Source organism: Tetrao urogallus (assembly GCF_951394365.1).
Source record: "Tetrao urogallus genome assembly, chromosome: 5".
Classification (NCBI taxonomy): domain Eukaryota; kingdom Metazoa; phylum Chordata; class Aves; order Galliformes; family Phasianidae; genus Tetrao; species Tetrao urogallus.
The window spans coordinates 11,275,328-11,297,586 of NC_136818.1; the positions used below are offsets into that span (position 1 = coordinate 11,275,328).

The 22,259-nt window shown below is 38.6% G+C and overlaps 1 protein-coding gene across 1 annotated transcript; it reads left to right on the forward strand.

Annotated features, from left to right (window-relative positions):
• Window positions 1–669: 669 nt before the first annotated feature.
• Window positions 670–21,920, forward strand: GIPC2 (GIPC PDZ domain containing family member 2; the record flags this gene model as incomplete). Its single annotated transcript, XM_079535223.1, has 6 exons — window positions 670–912; window positions 7,750–7,935; window positions 11,112–11,292; window positions 13,688–13,797; window positions 14,523–14,604; window positions 21,766–21,920. 6 exons carry the CDS (start codon window positions 670–672, stop codon window positions 21,918–21,920), a joined length of 957 nt encoding a protein of 318 aa, XP_079391349.1.
• Window positions 21,921–22,259: the final 339 nt, after the last annotated feature.

Consider the following 22,259-nt stretch of genomic DNA (forward strand, 5'->3'; position numbering starts at 1 on the left):
GGTTTATAGTATGCCAAGTCGTGGTAAAAAGGCAAGAGCTGGCAGAAGCTCTTACCTACTTTGTGTTTTCTTCTATAACCTGAATGTAAACCTCTGTGATCAGGTATTTAGAACATCTTTATTCCTAGTTGAAATTCATGAGCCTATTCATTGGAAAGATGGTAGTCTTCCTACAAAATGGCTTTGTGTATAAATTAGAGACTTTAAAGGTGTATATAAATAGATTTCTTAGCATATGCTTTGTAATATCCAAACAGAGGAAACGAAATGAAAAAAATGTCTGTGCTGGCCAGTTTAGGGAACATGAACCGTCTTGGGCTGAGTAGGTGTTATTGGTGTGATCTTACTGAAAGTGCGCTTCTAATAAACCCTTAATAATCAATCCTGTGGACAGGAAACGTTTATGTACAGGAATAGCTCTTGTCCCGGGTCCGTGTTACTTTGCTTTCTCTTGGGCGGTGGCCCGGGGGCTCCCGGTGTCGCTGCCCTCCCTGACGGTGCTTCTCCCCCTGCGTGCGCCCCAGAAGCTGGGCGGGAGGTCCCGGCGGGGCGGGGCGGGAGGGCCCGGGCCTCACCTGGAGGCGGCATGGCCGCACCGGGCCGGGGCGGCGCCGGGGGCAGAGTCCAGCGCGAGGACCCGGCGGCCGGAGCCCGCTGCAGGCGCGGAAGATGCCCCTGGGTCTGGGGACCAGGAAGAAGGGCAAGTCCAAGGAGACCTCCAAGCTGGTGGACAGCGAGGCTGCGGCCCCACCGCCCGCGGCGGAGGCTCCGGCCCCGGCGGCGAGCGCCTCGCGGCTGCAGTTCCACACGCAGCTGGCGCACGGCAGCCCCACGGGCCGCGTGGAGGGCTTCAGCAGCGCCCGCGAGCTGTACACTAAGATCGCTGAGGTGTTCGGCATCGCCCCTACTGAGGTAGGGCCCCGGCGGGAGGGCGGCTTTGCGTTCCGTTACGAGCGAAACTGCTGCTTCCGAGCGAGCGTTTACATTTGCGAAAGGGCGTAAGTGTAACCGCGTTTAACTTCTACGCGAAGAAAAACCCGGTCCGTCTGCCGTCATGATGAACTTCCCGTCGGCCCGCTGCTAGCGGGGTTCCGCAGCGCTGGGTCACGCTGGGGTGCGGTGTTTTAATTATTTCCAGTGAGGGGGTTTTGCCTGCGGCCGTTCTTGCTGCAATCGAGGACAAACCAGCGGGCTGCTGGGGGTCCGTGCCTGCGGCGAAGGCAGCGGAGTGCTGGGCTGGGAACCCACAGCCTCTGAGAGCAACTGCACCGAAGGCTGGGAAGTCTTTGCCGGATCGTTAAACAGCGTCCTTTTAATTGAGATTATTTAAACTCGTAATAAGAATTTATTTTATTTATTACTCTGAAGCCTTTTTAATTTTTATTTTATTTTTTAAGTTTTATTTTTCATCCGAGCTAAGTTTTAAACATTTGTTTAGATTGCGAATCACTTGTTTGCGGCCGCATTGTTTTCCTGTAGCTGGAAGGCAGGGGCCGTATCAGGTTCTTCTGCCGTGCCTACGTGGTTCTGTGAACCTTAACTTCTGAGTGGAAATCGAAAGAGAATGCTTAAGCGTTCAGAGGTCCCCATGTGTCAGTGCCGCTTCTCTTATGTGTGGCTGCCTCTTCTGAAGTGCCATAGACTCTGCTGCAGACTTTATTCTGGGGCCGGCTGCCCTGACCCAGCAGCATTTCACACAGTAAATTACAGAAGTGTCAGTAGTGGTGAATACAGTTTAACCAGTCGCTGTTGCATTAAGTAATTAAGCAGTACCTTCCCAGCTGCTCTGACCTTCTGCTTCTCTATTTTCTTTCCATACTGAGCTTCTGTTCCCTTTTGTTCTCTGTTCAATCTCCAGTTGTACCTTTAACTCTCAAGTTCTCTAATTGTCAGATGGGCTTCTGTGTTAATTTTGTTCTTACTGAACTTTTGTTACCAATCTCATGGCTCTGCTGACTCAAAATAATAGCATTCACCAGGAAATTCAGTTCTGGAGGAACAGCGCTTTTCCCATTTCTCTTTCTAGGTGGATAATCTGGCACTTCTACAGGTTTTATTAAACTAAGTAGAGTCTTAAACTGGAAATTTCTTTTTTTTTTTTTTTTTCCTTTGTTTTCACTGTCCTACTCCTATGTTTGTTTGTTTGTTTTTTGTGTGTGTGGTTTTTCTTGTGTGTGTTTTTTTTAATGTTGTTTATTGGTAAAAACAGATGGGGAAATAGCGCTAAAAGCACTGAACTTAATATCACAGAATCATTTGAGTTGGAAGAGACCTCCAAAGGCCATCTAGTCCAACTCCCCTGCAGTGAACAGGAACACCTACAGCTTCATCAAGTGCTCAGGGCACTGTCTGTCCTGACCTTGAGTGTCTCCAGGGATGGGGCACCCACTGCCTCTGGCAATCTGTTCCAGTGCTTACGTATTTTTTTTTTTTTAACTCAAGAAATTCAGCTGGCTTGAAGAAACAATGTTGAATGAAACAAAAATAGCAATAAAAATAAATAAAAATGACTTCCTGTTGACAGAGCTGAGTGAAGAATCTGAACGTGATTAATGTGACAAAATTCTGATAGAAAGAAGTAGGATAAATTTGTGGCAAGTATTGCCGTAAAACATAAGATTTTGCTGACAGCTGCTAAACTTGCTGAAAGTAAGGGGGTACCAGACATTTTAAATAGTCTTATCTACTGATTAATGCTGCTTTTGTATAGTCTCGTGTAAAGTATAATGCCTGAAGCAATACTTCCTTAAGCTGAAAGACTGAGGTACTCAAATGCCACTTACAGGGGTGTTATCTGTCTAGGAAAGTTTCTGTGACCCGGGTGCCCTGAAGCCCGACAGTGTGATACGTGAATGCCTTTGGAAACAGGCATATCACAGAGATCTCTGCCCTGCAGTCACCAAGGTGGAAAATAGAGAAGGAGTGAGGGGAGGAGCTCAGTATAGAGAGCAGTTGGCGAACCACCGCTGCAATGTAGGCAAGGGAATGGATTCTTGGATAAGTTCCTACTTAAGCATTTCGGCACAGTGCAAGATGAGCTATACTTGTAAGCTGTCTCTTCTTTTGACTCAGCGTGGCTGCAGCACCTCGTTTCCTCTTTGTATCGTGTCGTTCAGTACAAGCTGCATTTAGTTCTGCTGGACAATCCTTTCCAGGCTTGGTGAGTGAAACCGATGTAAAATGCAGTTTTTGTTCGAAAGACTCTGAAGAATCAGTGCAGAGTGACAGAAACTTCTGTGCAGACCTTGATTGAAAGTAGGGTAGGATGAGTGTTGGACAACACCAGCCTAGATCTGAAGGAGCTGCTCTATCCTTCACAGCCCCAACGGTGCCTTCCTGAGGCTTTCCCAATACTCACCTCTTCTTGTCCAGTTATTTTATTTTTCATCCATCACCTGAAGATAACATCCTTATTGTCCCTTTTGAACCTGGCTTTTGGCCTGTGTTCCTGCCCACCTTGCTCAGTTTTGCCATGCTTTTTTTTTTTTTTTTTTTTTTTGGTCCAAACCAGCTGGTTCTTTGCACAAGGGAGAAGAAGTGCAGCCTGTATGACAAAGAAATGAGCACTGACTAAAGGACAACATGGATCTGTTAAAGCATTTGCTGGTGTGTTCCTGTGACAGTACATTGTAGGGCTTTGAATTATCCAAAATGGCTAACCAGGCACTTGAAAGTGAATATTAAAATCTAACTGTAGCAAGACCACTACTTCTTCAGATGGAAGGGAATGGTAAATGATAGCTATACAAGCTTTCGGTTTGCATACTCATAGCTCACGCTTCTGATTATTTTGTTTGCTTTGTAAGGTGAGGTGAACTGAATGCTTAGTGGGTGCGTCTAACAAATGCCTGTGAAGGCTGAGATATCTAATGTGATGAAAGGACTTCTACATTATAAGGGGAACAGAGGAACAGGGAAGCCTTCCCAGTAGCACCTAGAGTAGAAAAGCAGCTGCCTCTCTCTTCCAGCAATAGGAGCTCAGCTGCTGAGCTTGTGCCCAGGCTGCTGTTCTGTAGCATTGCCTCCTGATGCTAGACAGTTAAGTATACAGTAGGGCTCAGCCACATTAAACTTTCACAGATGTATTTGATTTAAACCTGTTCAATTTAAACTTTTATGAAATCGCTGAAAAATAGCCAAAACTGAACAATAGTGTTGAAGCAACTTCAATAAGTGTCATTTTTTTTTCACAAGAGGAAAAAAATGCCAAAACATAGTTTAGAAGGCTGGACAATCAGTTTGTGAAATTTACTAAAATATCTGGAGTTTGAGTACTCACCTGTCTATTGAAATGAATTCTCTCAATCTCATCTGAAGATTGAAGCAAAGCAAATTCAAATGATCAAAGATGACACTGCCTCCAAACCACCTCCTTTCAACCCATTGGCAACAAGTGTTTATTGCTGTTCCCTGAGGTGCTTGTATTTGATACTGTGGTGCATCCAATGCTTGCTGTGTTGATGATCTGCTTCTCAGATGCTTTTTAGCTGTATTTTTGTAGCTGAAGGGAGAAACTTGCTCTATTTCTTGTACATTCTGGAGTTTCCTTTTTTTTTTTTTTTTTTTTTTTTTTTTTTAAACAATAAAACACTGAAGGCTTACTTTATAGTACTATGAATATATCTGGGGAGACAAAGTTGCCTGCCTGATAAAGTACCAAAGCCACACTGAAACCAAGAGGATGTGGTTACTCTTGTTGCTGCAACAAGTTGAGGCTCCTGCATTTTCCTCAGGGAGAATGAAGTGAGTAAGGTAGGTAGAAAGCATGATGGTGGCTTCTTGATATAGATGACGCCTACATATAGAGGGAAATATGTCAGTGGGTGTTATATTTTGCTCAGAAGTAGAAGTCCTCAGCTTCTTAAGTAACATAATTATGATGTCCTTTGTAAAGGTATATGAGCTCTACTGAGTCAAAAAGTGCTTTTAATAGCTTCTCATGTTACCACTCAACTTATTTTTGAAATCTTTTAAGGTTTACGCTTAATGTGGAAGTAAAGAAGGTGATTAATAAAGCACATGCAATAAGGTACTGCGTAGGTACTTTATATAACACATAGCGTAACCCTCTTCCTTGTCTAATGCAGTTTCTTGCTTTGTATAAGACTATAAGCCCATTTTTGTTGACTGGTGTCTCTTACTATTGAAAATATGGATGCAGGAAATAATTTGTTAGTAATCTTATCTGATGAATCTATTTTACAAGGTCTCTGCCAGCCAAATGGAATTTCCTTCTTCTTTCTGCTGTGTGAGATAACTCAGTGAAGGAGGTATCCTAGATATTTCAGGACTGGTGCAGCAGCTACGATTTATAATACCTTGCCACAGTTGGCATGAAATGTCACAGCACTGTTATGCTGAGCTGAAGATCAAATGCACATGAAGGTTAAGGGTGAGAAGGGAAAGAAAGGACTTTATGATGAAAATTACTCATTGATTTTTCTCTTGTTTCTTTTCTGGGTAAGAAAATTACTATTTAAAATTATACAGAGTTTTGAGTGGGTGACAAAGTGCACTACAGTAGCTGTTGTTTTAATTAGATACATAAACTGTTATTAGATACCTATATTAACATAAAACGTAAGAAAAAAATACGAATTTTCCATTGGCAGTCCTCAGTCATGTACAAATAAAGCTATGCTATAACTGATGGTGTAATTGTATATTATCCTGGGTGGATGCATCTTTAGTGCATTACTCTTTGAAGATATCTGTTCTGAGAAAAAGCAGTTGTTCACTAAAGAGGATAAAGGATGATTTAAGTGTTATTTTTGACTGGTTGATGTTCTCTCAGCCTTGTGGTTAGTATGGAACTGACTCACTGAGAATTCTGGAGACTTATAGGCTATAGTGGGGAATACCATCCAGATGAAGGTCTAAAAAGAGAAACTCTGGATCAAGTTTCTAAATATCACATTTCTGCTCTGTTGCCAGTTTTATCTATTAAAGGTGTGACAGCGATTACTACATGATTGTCTATTTGACAAGGTCAGGTGAAGGATATTAATGTCTAAAGTGTAAAGCCATAGGGCTTGTTGTTCATTGTAAGAAATAGAACTGAGTTGCAGTTGTAAACTTGGCTGAGTTATGTAGCTTGCAAGAAAGCTGAGTGTATATGTGGATTTTATATAATCTGTTCAGATTGAAACTTTTTCGTTTTGAAAAAAAAAGTCAACGATTAGCTGTGATTAGTACTAATAAAATAAAATATTCTGATTATAGCCATATGAATTTCTCTAGGTTATATTATTTTGTAAGTGCTTATTAACTTGAAAAAGTTTTGCATTACTTGAGAGAATAAAACTGATGTCTGTTAAGTGCTGTTGTGACTGTTGTTACTAAGGCATTGGGTTGGAGTGTTTGTTTGATGGATTATCAGATAAGTAATTAGTCTGTTTTAGTTGTTTTGTTTTTTTGAAAGAAATAACTAAAGACTCCACCAATCTGTAATCTCCATCTCACTACTAAGCTTTCATTTTTCAAAAGTGGAAGGACAGAAGACACGTTTAATAGACCCCGCATTCTATATAAATGAGGAAAACAAAATGCTCTCTCTGAAATACGTTAGGAAAAGCATTTGTTCTAGGAAAGAACTTAATATTGTGATTGCTTTCATTTCATTTTTCTTTTTCTGCCATCATCCAGTGACACTAGAGTGAAGAAAAGGGCATTTGAAGCGTTCTGGGGCTGAAATACACATTTTGTAGGTGTGATGGGGAAAGAAAGGAAGCCGACATTTCCATCAGAGCACCAGGGGTTCTGCAGGTGCTGATCTATACCTGTGACTAGGAGCAGTTAGACTCCACACATGGCTGCCACTAGAGCAGCAGCAGAGCTGTAGGACACTGTGACATCCCACTGCTGTTTTTGTCAGATGCATCCCGCTGGCAGCAGTGCAGGCGTAACATGATGATGTCTCTTGCCAGTGGCTTGCACCTGTGACAGAGGCCAAATGCAGTATAAAGCTGCCTCCTCCTCCTCCTCTCCTGCTTTCAGTTCTACTTGAAATATGGTCTTGAGGGAATCATTTACCTCAGATGCAGATCTTAGGGATGGAGTTTCTCTGGCCTGTGCCCTGTACTCTCTGGCATTGCCTAGGAGAAAGCTGTGTGGGCCGCCCTCAGGCCTTTTTCTTGTCTGACTTCAACTTGGCAAGCAGCTGGCAGATGAAATTGCCTTAGCTGTGAGGTGGAACAGTGGATTTGTTTCTTATTTTCTTGGCTAGACTATTTTCCCTTTGAACATGTGCTACATCAGAATGCCTAACACCTGCCTGGGCTGGCCTGATTCCTCCATACAGCGCTGTGGTGGGCAGACCCCTTGACTGTCCGCGAGCAATGCTGCAAGTTGGAGGTTGGTACATGACAAAGAACAAAATCGTGGCTGCTCTTGAGGTGGTATACTCAAGCCCCCCTTAAGCTGTTCAGCTGAAGCTTAAGCTGCTGGTGTCTGGGTTGGTGCCCTGTGGCAGACTGTGAGAGGCTGATTGCACAGATGTGTCCCTTTCCTTTGTTCCCTGCAATCTCATATCTGCTGTCTGAGCTATTGATGCTTCTTGTCATTTTTGTGGATGGCGATTTCTCCAGCTGGGGCAGCTGGAGAAAGTGAGTTTTTATCATGTCGGTTATGGATCTATCATCAGGGGCTGATATTGTGCTCTCCTTAAAAGAGCCCATCAGCCTGTCAAGTTCACCAAACCTAATAAACTGTTAAACTTCAAGGTAATGTGTTTCTTTCCTTCCTGCACAGATCATGTTTTGCACTTTGAACACTCATAAAGTTGATATGGACAAGCTATTAGGTGCACAGATTGGCCTTGAAGATTTTATATTTGCCCATGTAAAAGGACAACGAAAAGAAGTGGAAGTTCTTAAATCTGATGATTTGCTTGGACTTACTGTTACAGACAATGGAGCTGGCTGTCCCTTTATAAAGGTAAATTTATTTTCCAGTTAAATGCTTTTTTTTGTAGAAGTTTGTTACTATGGTAGGTTAATTATTACTTTAATGATCCTCTGGAACTATCAAGCCATATAGCATATGGCAAGTACCAGAAAAAGTTGCTTTTCCTTAGATTTATCATTTGAAATTAGTTCAGCTATTTCTGTACTGCATGTCATTTTTAAATTAGATCATTTGTTTGTTGCTTCTGTGACGTGTATGGGCTTTATGATATGATCGTTGTGTAACCAATCCCAAGATAAGTTTTGCATACTGCTTACGTCTACTTCCTCTTTTTTTTTTTTTTTTAGTGAGTTTTCTGACATCATTGGTTAGATCCTTACAGCATATCTGTCACTCATTGTAACAAGACTGTATTCTTTCAGTCTTAAAGTGTTCATGGGGTGAAATCCTGCATCTCTGCATGCTCTGTAAGAACAGCTGCAAGTACAGAGCACTTTCAGCTTTCCAGTGCTGGCATTGCCTTAGGTAGGATGGATTAAAAGGTGGTGAGGACATGGATTAACAGAGTTCACCCCAATTAGCTTGCATAGAAAATATAGGTAGCAGCGCGTGCAAAGTGTTAATTAATCATAATTACTCTCCTCCTCACCAGCTATAGTCCATTTGTTTTGAGACAAGTAAAGATGGAGGAAATTACAGCACTTTTCCTTCTAAACTAGGTATTAGGAACTTGCCCCATTTTTTCCAGCCTTTCTAGGTGCACTGCTTTAATCTACTCCAGTTAACTGTTACTAGTGAGACACCGGAAATTACGTTTGATTATTGGTGTCTCAAATGCTGATCTTATTGCTATTACTAACAGAGCTTCTTGTATGTAGAGATTGTATTCTCTATTCGTTTCTTAGCTACCAAGGATATAAAAAGTAGGCTTGCTTGTTGTTTTTTAAAAAAAAAAAAAAAAAAAAAAAAAAAGTGATAGAGATTGCTCTTGACAAAATTGAGATGCAGTGGAGGCTTCAGCAAGCAAGTCTGGCAAAACTGCATCCTCATTTTTATCTTTATAGATAGGGAACTCTGAATTTTTAGTGGTAGTATCAATGCAACCCATAACACTGTCACACTGCCACTCATGTCACATTTTAAAAGAATACATTGGAAGCACTGCTTCAAGTTCACTTGTGCAGCACTGTTTAGAGCATGACTTTCTCTGTCCATGGTTGGTAATAGGGGAAGAGGAAAACAGCAATCACATTGACTGCTGTATAATTTGAGTGGACTGGAAAACCCTCGCTACATCAGTAAGCTGCAGTTTCCAGGAAATTGTATAGGAATTGTCTGACTGCATATAATGTTGTTACTGTATTGGTGTAGTAATAGGTGTAACTGATGTGGTGATGTCTTCATGGGAAGGCAATTCCACATCAGTTTAAAAGATTTTCTGCAAGATTGCTTTGTTACTGTTGCATATTTAGCTAATGGCTAACTTTAAACAGCAGAATATGTACCTGTATGCAAAAGTAAAAGCTGTATGTATTATATATGTAGTTGACTAGCTATATCACTAAGCAGAAACTGACTTTACTTAAAAAATAGTTTGGAATTATTTCCTTATATTTTCATGGGAAATAAGGATTCTAGCTTCTACACATTCTCTAGAGCTTGAAATACAAGCATATCAATTGCATCTTAATTACTATGACATTATAGTTTGACTGTCTTGAGTCAGTTAACTTGGAGTGCTGTGTCTCATAAAAAAAAAAAATTGTTTGAATGCTGCATGAATGGTATTATCAAGTAATACTACTTAAACAGTCTTGGTATTAGGATCCAAGTGAAGAAGAAAAGATAGAAAGAATTCAACACTTAAACTAAACATGAAGTGTGGCAGATACAATTTTGAACCCTGGCAACAGAAATGCATTTGGAGCCTAGTTTCTTGTTTGTATACCGTACTGCTCTCTTCTTTTACCAGAAGTCTTTGTTTTCAATCTAGGTTAAACAGCAATAACAAAAAGTGCTAGAATGAGTTAAGCTCTGCGTGAAGCTAAAAATTGTTGCAGTGTCTTATAGGACAGTAAGCACTATCACACTTCCCACTTACTCTCTCAGATGGAGGCACATATGTGGGCTTAGACATGTGCACATGAACTAGAAACAGGTTTTTAAGATAGCAGCTAGAGTAAGTGCTACAGTATTAGGTGGAAATATGTTTATCTCCCTTGTCTCGCTGTAAACTTAAAGCCAGCCTGAAACCAGCCTCAGTCTTTATTGAAATGTACATTATTTACTAAGATTTTCAAATGATATCTGTATCTGTGCAAAATAGAAGACATTTTAGAATGTCATAGCTTTTGTATTAAATAGGATAATGGCTTTCATGACTGGAGCGTGATAAATATGACAGCATTTAACAACAATAAACTGAATCACTGAAATCTTAATTGTCCTTTAATTGACTTGATAAATCATAGAGATCTTTTAATGATTGTTTTTTCCTCACTTTAAATTGAACTTTGGAAAAACTATGAATATTTAATTCGGTTTCATTTTATGACCTCTGCTTCTATGCCACTTGTATTCCCTGAAATAACATTTGTAAGCATTTATTGTCCTTCATTGTTATTTCACAGGAAATAACTTACCATATGCAGTTATATAGTTAAGTGAGGAAAATTGTAGAAGTTCACTCATTATAGATAAGCCTTATTAAGATTAGACTTACATAGTACCTCATTTTTTAGTATATCATATATTTTTTTGTATGTCACAGGACTACACAAGAGAAGTTTTGTACCTATGCTTGTCAGAGTATTAAAGTCAAAAGACGACATTCACATTACTGGCACATTGGGTACAGTTTTAAAGCAAAAAAAAAAAAAACCAAAACAAAAAACCCAAAAAAAAAAAAAAAAAAAAAACCCAAAAAACAAAACCCCAAAACATTAGCTTATTTAGAAGCCTTAACTTCTGAAGTATGATTGCATTTTTTTTTCTATTGTTGATTTTATATGCAATGTATATTAAAGTACTTTGTTTAAAAATAATTTTCTAAAATGTCTTTTATGGCATAAATCTTAAAGTCAAAATGTCCTGCTGGCAAAACAAACTCAGTGCTGTTGATATTTTTACCTGACATTCTTGAATCTGTCACCTCTTTACCATTTCAAAAAATGTTTCTCATTATTTTCTGTTTTTTTAAACAATAGCGAATCAGAGAAGGGAGCCTTATGGACCAAACCAAAATGATCTGCGTTGGCGATCACATAGAGTCTATAAATGGAAAAGATGTGTCAGATCTTCGGCATTATGAAGTTGCCAAAATGCTAAAAGATCTGGAGAAAGGTCGGGTGTTTAAGCTGAAGCTGATAGAGCCTATGAAGTCATTTGGTGAGTGTTGCTTGGCTGTTTGTCTTGTTCCCTGGATACTGAACTCCTGACATTGTACTCCACTATAAATTTGTTTTCAGGCAAGGTAATGTAACTGCTGCAAAAAGAGAGGAACGTTCTATGTATAGAACAGATACATACATATATGTGTTATGTGTGTGTGTATGTATATATAATATATATTTTTCTTGGAGAGGGAATTTTAGGAAGGAATCTTCTTCCATCTGCTTTCTCCAGCAGTTATCCTAGTTTGGGCTGACTCAGCACTGAGTCTCAGTTGCTTGATTTCTTTCTACCACATGGCAGTGCAGAATAAGTACAAGTTTGATAGGCACAGTTTTAAAGCATGGATCATTTCAATGATTCTCAAACTTCCCTTTCTGTTTTCCTCTACATCTCTTACATATGAACCCTGTTCGTCTCTGTATCAGATTTTTATATTTGTGAGCTTTAGGCAGGACTGAGCTATCTAATGCAGAAGAATGAAGCAGAGAAGAGTCTGGGATTCCCCAGAGCACCTCCTTGGCTGCTATCCCCAACATTTTGTTCACTCTTTTATTATACAGCAGGTATACTTACAACTGAAGGAAATGAGTTAGACAAAGCTCTGCCTCTACCTGATGCCTGACTGCTGTGTGAAAGTGACACAAGTGATAGGACAAACGTATACCTCCTGCTAATCCATATGCACATCAATTTTATCAAGGTAGTAAAAATAAATAAAAATATGTTGTGTTAGCCTAGGGAGATAAAAGAGATTGAGTTTTGATTTTTATTCTCTCAGGTCTTGGTTTGTTTCTCCCTCTGATCCATGCATTATTTTTCTTTAACAAGAAAGTACAAAATACTTCTGCATCTTAAGCATGTATGACTTCATGTGCACTCACAATCTCTTCACCACAGTGGAAAATGTTTGATTTTTTTTCTTTTTTTAAAATCTGTTAGCAGTTTACAACTGCTGTCATACACCAATCTTGACACTTGGTGTCAGAATAACAGCAGAAATTGAAACAAATTTGAAGATAGCTTTTGGTCCTTCTGCACAGAATCTGATATGTCTCTAATATCACTGGATATAAGCTAATACTCCTGTTGTAATGTACTTCAGTGTAATGTACATACATAAAGTGTTGCAATTAGTAGTATAATAATATCTTTTTAATATGGGCATTCAGGGCTAAGCCTATTACATAGTCTGCTTGTAAAGACTGGGGTAAATCAGCATTTGATGACTTGAACTATTATTTAATAGCAATTATTTTCCAAAGATGATTAAGGTACCTCTTCATCTGCTGATGATGGAGAGAAGGGAACTTGCTAATTCCATGCCAATACCTTTTATCTGACATTAAATTGACACTGAAGTAGAGCTTATTGGACAGATTTTTGAAAGCTGTATGTATTTTTTTTATTCTACAGAAATGGGCTTAAAACTCCCGGTGTCCAATATGAGACAGGTTAAGAATACCCTGGCTGTTGCCTAGGCAGGATGCATACAGCATAAGTTCTTCTAAAAGTAAGAATAGTGTGGAGAATAAAATAGTACAGTGAAAACAATTCTACAAAATTCTTTCTAGTACTCTCTAAATTTACTACTTAACTCCTGAGTTAGTAAATAAATTAAATCCTCGTCAATCCTGTATGTGAAACTATGGCTCATCTCAGCCTTTATGATCTAGGACATATCTTACATGATTTCATATTCAATTTACTAATTTAATAAACAAGGAAAACTGAATTCAGGTAAAGAAAACTTAAGATAAAACCAGGTGTTCTCTTCAGGGATTTATCAGGTGTGAAATCCTGACCTTCCTGAAACCTGTGGAGAAAACTCCCACAGGACTACATATGGACAGTTTCATCTGAGTGACCAATAGTAATCAAATGGTTTAACATGAAACAGTTGGACCTATTCACCACTGTGTGGCTCAGTATCATGCATTTTGAAATGATGTTTTCATCATAGCCTCGGTGAAAGATGAAAATGTTGCAAAGCTACAGCTGCCGTACAGTCTGCCTATGGAGGGCAGGGTGAAGTCAGCATTTGGGTGATGACTTCAGACATCATCTGATAAATACTTGTGGTTTTTGTAGAATATGAAAGTAAAATTATATGAACGCACAGGTAATAATGAACGCAATAGGCTTCAACAGATATATTTGTCAATAGATATCCCAGCTTCAGTGTAGTCAAAGTGGTTATCAAAGTTTGAAGACAAATTGCCAGCAAAGCTATGTAGCTTATGTAGTTAATTTATGATTGAAGTTTTAGATGCCTATTGGTTTTTTATTAGAATTAAAACTGAAGGTAATGTAACGGCAAAGCAGATGCATTGTATACATACCATATACTTAACTTCGGTTGTTTGTTTGTTTGTTTTCTTTTTTACTTTAGAAAAGGTGGCAGCAAGGTCCAAAGGTGGGACTCTGACAGATGCTAAAATCTCCAGAGGGAGAGAAACACTTCGACTGAGAAATAAAGGCCCTGCCACTGTGGAGGAAATGGTAAGGTTATTTTGTGGCTTTTCAATAGTTCAACCTTCTAGCACCCAATTTAATCTTCCCACGGTTTTGAAGGTAAAGCAGGGAGGGAAAATCCACATTACAAAGCTTGTGGGACATACAATGAAGACTGTTTTCTGTAAGGAGAAATGTTTACACAAAGTTGAAGGCTAGGAAAGATAGGATGGGGCTCAAGAATTTGGAACTTTTTCCTAGATGTCTAGATGGATGGATGATGTTAAAGTGCATTAGACCAAGGAGCATTGAAAAGAAGAAAAGAGAAAATAAAAGGAATGGATGAAGATGTGGTTTTGTATCTGACACCACAAAGTGTACAGGGCTAGTTTAAGCATGGTTGCTAGGAGAGGCTAATAACTTATGCTGATGTGAATGTGTGTAAAACCAGGAGTAGTGTTTGGAAGAAGAAATTTGTCTTATTTCGGGATCTTCTAAAGCTGATGAGACTTTGATAAAGATCTGTATTGTCAAGAGTTGAAAGGCCTATGTTTTGTTTGGTCAGTGTAAAAGTTATGTGGTTTTAAGTTTGTAGGATGATTTTAGTTGTGAAAAGAAGGGAATAGGGAGGAATAACATGATTTACTTTTAGGTTTTGTAAGTCTAAGCAGCTACAGTGAGAGTGAAGATAAGCAGTAGGCAATTTCTTGTTTTAAAGTCTGCATAGGATATAGTAATACTTTTGCACTTTCTCTCCCTTTATTTCAATAAAGCTGTCTGAAGTTGAAGAAAAAGCAGTAAAAAAAGTGGATGAACTTCTTGAAACATATATGGGGATAAGAGATATTGAATTAGGTGAGTTTTAACGGATGCTTTACTACATGATTCAGTAATTTCTCATTCTATCTAATTTATAGTTGTTTCAGTCTGTCTGTGTAAGCAAAACAAAACCTGTCTAGAATGTAAACCGAAAACCTTGCCTATGTTTTTCTGAATATGTCTTTGATAAAAAGGAGAATTTCTCACTACAAGCCTTATGATGTAATTAATCTTCTTTCTGCCTGCTATCTATACACTACTGAATAATTTATTTAGTTATTTGCCATTAACTTTCATTGCCATTCTTTATGGCATGTATTTTCTACCAGAGCTTGTATGTGAAGTTGGGGGATTGTTAAGGTCAAGCATGTCTATTTGCTGTTTTTCCTCTCCCTCTCTCTTTCATCCCTTGGCTTAAACACTTTAAAGGAGATCATTAAAGTTACTTTGAGATCTTTTTCAGTGAAGGAGTAACTGTTTAGCAACTGGACTGATCGAGTAATTGCAGATTTATCAAATTCTTTAAAGCCTATTTACTGAAGAAACATGGGAAATTTTCCATTATATTTGCTAGCTTTAGAATAATCAATTTATAGTGCAAGAAACTTTTGAAGATCAGCATTATTAGCTCCTTAAAACTACACTAAACTTGCCCCTGCAGCTGTTGTTTCTCTGTTTATCTCACACCACCTAAATATGAACTTCCATTTGTAAGGGAAGAAGCTGTTCATGTTTTGTGGTCTAGCTGATTAACAATTGCCAGTGCGGGAGCAGTGGCTAGGTGCAGTCCTCATGTGATATCATTAATGCTGAAACAAAGGCAGAAGTTATTTGTTATTGCAATATCAGAAATCAGACAAGAGTTAGGAAAGGACAAACTAAATGGAAAGCAATATTGAAAGAAAGCCTTTATGTGAGAGAAATGATAGAGGCAAAGCAAAAGAGGTGATAGGTCTGGCATGTAACTAAAGGCAAAGCAGTATTGGTTGGACAGGCAGCAGTTAGCAGACAGGAATAAGAACAATATAAAATAATCTGAATAACCAAATGACTTCTGCCAGCTGCTCCTACTGGCAAGCATCTTATTGGCAGCTCTATACGTTGCTTCACAGGAAAAATTGTAGGCGAATTACTATTTGTCTCTCAGCCTAAGGTCAAGGGGGCTTCCTAGCATGGAAGCGAGAGAGAAGCTGCGTAAAACCGGATAGCACTGTTTTGCAGATATTATCCTCCCAGTTCTAAAGAAACTAACAGTTTTCAAAAATTCTATTCCCAGCACCTCTAGTACATGATGCCTCTGGCATGCAATATGTTCTCAGGAGCCCTGGGTGGTGCAGTCTGACCCTCTGTGTAGGTTTACTGTGAACAGTCTCTGGCTCAGGCTTCAAAGCTTCTGAGTCTCGTGCCAGTCACCCCACTGGAGCTGTTTTTGTCCTGCAGCTGTTGCAAGCCCCAGCTTGATCCAATCTTCTGAAGGCTTCTGTCCTTGTTACTTACATCCAAGGTCTCCAGGCCTCCTGTCCAATAAAAGCAGGTAGCTCTTGTTTTTGTATCTGTAGCCCAGGTTCCTGAGATTGTAGGCTAGAGCTTGTTTTTTGGATCTTCAGCATATGCTGTGCTCTGCTGTGTAACAAGATCGTGAGTTCTATGAATTCCCTGATATTTTTATATATGTATCTTAACAGATCTGATGTCCTTGCATCTTTCAGTATGTACCTTGGATAGTCCTAAAGAATGCCTTTAAAAAATGCTCAAAGAAAGGACAGGTCTTTGTCCTCAAAGCTACTCTGTGCTTCTCAACTGGGTTGCTGGTTTGCCTTTTGCGCTTACTTCTCTTCCTCTCATGAGGTCTGCTAAACAAAGAAATTGTCATGAAGCAAAGATAAGAGGTTTACCTAGCTCTGGTTTGCATCCTTGAAGCTGTTTCTTGGAGTTTGAATCTTAGTCAAGGGCCAATGATGATGGAAAAAAAGAAAAAAAAAAAAGTTTTTATCACTTTTTATCACTTTTAAATAATTAAACAACTCTAGATCTCTTTAGGAAAGGAGAGCTAATCACTTGTCACAAATCTGTTCAATTAACATATGTCAGGTTTTTTTATATACTAGATGTGATCAGTCACCCATGAAGATGAAATATGAGGAAAGGATTCATTCAGAGAATGCCAATCACTGCTCAGCTAGAAATTTCACTCATTACTCAAGCCAGATTAGTTGAAAATGCAAGTCATCACAATGCGACAGCCGACAAGTGATTAAGATCTCAATCATTGCTCACTCCCATGCAGTTCTGTTTGTCAGAAGCTCTGGTTGTCAGTTAATATTGCTTTTTCATCTCCATTAAAATGACACTTTCATAGTGAGATTGAATTCTGAAACAATGCCCTAATTTTGAGCAGTTAGAAAGGAGAGAAAAATAATGTAAAATTATAGACAGAATTAAAGATGAGATTAAAGCCCTTAATTTTTGCGTTGCTAAGTATCTTGGGAGTTTCAAGAATGGCTGACTAAATATATACATGAGCCCCTGAGTAGGAGGAAAAGCTTTTAAAGTGTTTAATTGAACATCGTGTGTGTGTGTATATATATATGTGTGTGTGTGTATATATATAAAAGTGTATATGTATGTGTGTGTGTGTGTGTGTGTGTATATAAGTATATATATATACACACTTTTTTTTGTGTGGGGGGGGGGGGAGGGAGGGGAGTGGTGGTGACAGATGATTATTTTCGGGTATCTAAACACTGTTGAGATTTACATACCTGCACTTCTACCTCTCTATTTTACTGGGGAAAAAATGGCTTAATTCATAGAAGATACATTTGGCTCTGGAAATGTACTCCTCAGCTTCATGCACATGTTAGAAATTGGACAAAGATTTCAGCTTTCTTTAAAATACAAATGCATTAGTGAGGGCTGCTGAAGATTATTTTAAGTCTTGTGTTTTCTGATACAGGAACATGAACAGCTGATTAATTGGAATGGTTCATAAAGCAGTGTTAGTGAAGAATTCTTATGGCATTTATTTTTAAATCAGTGAATTGAGATAAGCTGTATTTGACATCAAAGGTTGTGGGTGGGAGAAAGCCTGTATCTACAGCACTCAACCCCAGAATCTTATCAACGGCAAACTTTTGCAAAAGGGTTTCCTGTCCAAGTTGAGATGTTCCAGCATCTTCTGGCTACTCTTCACTCATAAATATTTTGTTCTATTTTTATGCTTTTGGATGATTGTTTCCTTGCAGATGTTCCTCTAATGTTGTCAGAGATTACATACCTTAGCATATTCTCCAATTCTGTTTAGAAGAATTCAGATCTACTTTTCAATTTATGGTTTTATTTTTCCAGCTTTCCATATACTCAAAATACGGCTATATTCCATATAGTTTGTTTTTCCTCACCTCAGCTTTTATTCTCTGACCATCTGTACATCCTAGCAATGCTGGATGGATATTTGTATTTTGAAATGCTTTGAATGAAGTGGTATTTTCCTCAAATCTGTTGCTTTCTTCTATTGTCTACAAACTTAATTCTTCAAAGGATCATATTTCTCCAGTTTTCGTACTATGCCGTTCAAATTGATTAATTTGTGACTGTTCAACATGAAGCCAACACCAAGGTATATTAAACACTGAAAACTCTAGTGTCATGCTTTGTTTTCTGTCGTATTGATAAGAAGTGTGGATGATTATTTTAGCTCTTTTAAAACGTTAGGCTGGACTAATATTTGTTACCTTTTGATGAAAGCAAAACTTCTGATATCATTACAGCTAAATAAATACTGAAATGGCTGTTAAGGCTTCTGAAAGATTATTTTTTTTTTTTCTGAAAATGACAGAAGAGGATATAGGTGGCAAAAACTGCTATGTAAGGTGATTGTGTTCTGGGAAGCCTGATAGCGAGCTTCCTTGGTTAAAGCTGAGAAGAAAATTTCTTCTGTCACTTTTGAGTTCCCTGAACTTCTCACATTTTTTTAATGAAATTTTCTCAAGTATGAGCATCGCTAGCAGTGGGATTTTAAACCAAATTTCTGAAGACAATGGGACTATCTGGACTATCAAGAAAACTATTCTCTGTATTAGAATAAAATTTATGCAATCACTTATTGTGTCACTGTCATGAGAAGCAGTGGGAGAAAGAGGGGAGTGGAGCTAATTTGGCATGGAGATGTTGTCCTCTGAGAGCCAGTAAAGTTCTTTTCCAATTGCCACGTATCTACCAAATACCCTTGAACTAAGCACTTTTTGATTTGTCTTGGCAATTATGCATTGCAATTGTCACCATGTAAGCATGCATATTCTGCACAGAATTTTCCAGCTGTGCTTCTGAGGTCATGGATGCCACCCCATGCATGTGGTAACTGCCCAGGGGGGTAAGAACATGTACACTGCGTGATAGAGAAACTAGTCTCTCTTAGTGCTTCTCTGTGTTTGAAACTAGCGAAATACAGGGTTCATCTTTGCCTGTTCGTATGCGTCGGTGGTAAGAACTAGTGTGCCAACACCAGTGGGGATTGCTTTCATCTCGCATTGCCGTTTGCTGAACGGTAATATAATGCTGCTGGCACTAGAGGTCAGCACCGTGCTACTGAAAAGGCATGCAGGAGACAGGAAGATCCTGTACTTTCTGCATAAGTGTATTCTATTGTACCAGGTGAATTAGAGAAGAGCAGTGTACATTAACAAGTATAGCTCATTAAGTGTAGTGGTAGTGCTGATTGCAATTGTTCAATATAGTTGTAAAAGTTTTTATTTGAGGCTGCTGCTCTCAAATGGTTGTGACATTTTGACTTACTGTCACTTCGTAATTTGGGAAGCTCAATATTTAAAAAGTCTTGTTTGAAGTAGCGTTTTGGTTGATGACTGTGTAATTCTGAAGTTTTAACTAGGATGGTTGAACTTCAATATAAGAATGTGTTATTATTGCTCTTAAACTGTCATATGTCTCTTTCATGTCTCAGTTTATCTCCGGAATTCCTTGCTCTACCACTTTTTCCACTGGAATACGTGTCTAGATTCTCACTCTTTTGATGACTACCTTCTTTTTAATATCTTAAGGAAATGTATCCAGGCATACTTTTTATGTCTAAATTGTCTTTCGCCTTGCACATCTTCTCTCCCTCCAACCTTGTTTCACTGCCTATATGGAATGGCTTCATATCCTCATTTGTTTCAGGAGGACTGCAAAGGTTAAATTAAGCCCTTCACCTCATTTCCCTTTTAGACTGCTCTGAGTCAGTATCCCAAGGACTCCATGGGGGAGGCAGAAAGAATCCACACAACAAGAATAGGTTACTTCTGGCAGGGAAAGACATCTTGAGTCCTTGAGATCCTGTAGTGTTGCCAGGAGTCTGGGTAAAGCTTAAGCTTCCTTGAGCACAGCAGTTTGTTTGTCAGACTTTGGGCTTCTTTGTGGTGTTTGGCATGGAGATCCTGTTTGCAGTCTCACGTCTGAATGTAGTTAAAACTGAAACATCGAATTTCTTCAGAGTTGCTGTTGCTGACGTCTACAGTGTGGCATGTGGCTCCAGTTTGCTCTCAGCTTGTTAAAAGTTTGCATAATAACCAGCTCTATTTTCCAGACAGTTCCAACTGTCAATAAATAATTTCAGGTTAACAAAATAATATTAAATACACATTTGAACAAGGAAAGCTTATTTTACATTTATCAGTGAGATTTTGCCATTTCAATACCATGTACTGCATGCATTACATAGCAAGTATGCCATAGACTCTTACTGAAAATGGTTATCTGTGATTTCAGGATTTCCTTCCCTTTGTCAGGCACTGTAATACATGTTTTCAACTCAGTTATCCCTCTTAAAAAAAGCCTAGAAGTTATTAAATCCTTCAAGTGTGACATTAGCATTTGTTTGTAAAGAAGGTGGAAGTTGCTTGTTCTTCATCTTCTGTTATACATCATCTTGCCGTACCAGGCAGGTGTAAAAGATGACAATGAAATAAATCAGAGTTTGATTCATCTATTGTACAATATAATCTTTTTTTTTTTTTTTTGTTAATATGAATAGAGGCTGTGGAGCAGAGATACAGCTCAGAAAGTAAATCACTCAGCAGTCCTTTTGTGCTGAGTCTGTTTTACAGTCTTCTGCATCCCTCAAACGAAGATAGCCCACTGGCTTAGCTTAGTTTTGCTGATCTCTCCTGAGCTGACATCTTTCATCTTTTTGGGAGGTGCAGGTGCTGTGAAAGAGGGAGCTTTGAGCCCTCACAGCTTTCCTTTCCGCTAATGCCCCTACAGCCACTGTTGAGTGCTGTTTGTGATAGACTTGTAATTTCTCTTGGAATCTGAGGAGTTGTCCAGTGACTAAAGCAGCTTCCAAACTGAAGTCTGAAACTTCAAGAAGATTGATTCTCATGTGTTTAACAGGAGAAATTGCTGGACGAACAAGATATCGGTCTATCTGTGTTTGCTAACAAATGACATTCTGCTCTTTTTTGTGGCTTTTTTGACACTGTGCATATGTTGAACTGTGCATAGTATTTGAATCCTTTTTTCCTGAAGTGTTCAAGTGTTTTCTCTATACTTTTGTTTTATCATTGCCCTTTTCCAAATACAGGTTATAACACTTAAATTTAGAAGCTGTTTCTGGCAAACCCATACTAATTTGGTTGCACGTATCTACTGCATAGGTTGTATATTATTTTCCCATGTTCAAATATTTTGTTAAAAAAAAATATTTTTAAATACAACAAACTTGGCTATTTTAAACTCTGACTTGCTAGGATCTTTTATTTGTTGTTTAGAGGGGAAAAAAGCATTTGAGTATGCCTTTTAGATAAGTGAGGCTACATCAAACTCACTGAAATTGGTTGTGCATTAGCATGGGGCTTGTTATCACAGGAGTTTCCTGTACCTTGCCTTTAGACCTATGCTTTATGTGTAGTAATGAATGGTGAGCATAATTTAGCTAGAGAGAAATGAAGTCTGGTTGAATTAACATCTCCCAAACAATTAGAAGAATATATAATGAACGCTCCAAGGAAGTTCTCCCATTTACCAAAACATACTGTGGGGGATGGTACACAGATATTAATGAATTTAGGATTCAGTAGGTAAGCTTTAGATCCCCCTAACATTACTGGACTCTGAAAATTCTCAAAAAAAAATATCTTGGGCAAATGTTAATTGTCACTTCCATGAGAATAATTTTTTTACTTTCTGTTTGTTTTTTTTCAGCTGCAACAATGGTGGAAGCAGGAAGAGACAAGAAAAACCCAGATGAATTTGCAGTGGCATTGGATGAAACTCTTGGAGACTTTGCATTTCCAGATGAGTTTGTCTTTGATGTGTGGGGAGCAATAGGGGATGCTAAGCAAGGACGACTGGAATGAGAATTATGAAGTTTAACATTCTCAATTCAAAAATATAAAGTGACTTTGAAATACGTATGTCAGAAGACTGATATTTTTATTGATATAAATCTGGGATGCTCTATACAAGTATATTCTTATCAGAAACTTTGTTTTACAATGAAAGTTTCTAACAGAAATAAAGATAAACTCAAAGGTCTAACAACTGCACATTTAGAATGAACATTTAATTTAAATGTAGAAATCACTGAGAGGAGAAAGGCCAAGTAGATGTATTTATACATGCATTTTATGTACTTTGGTATCTATTTTGAGAAACGATAGATAGATGCAAAATTTTTTGGATTTTTTTTTTTTTTT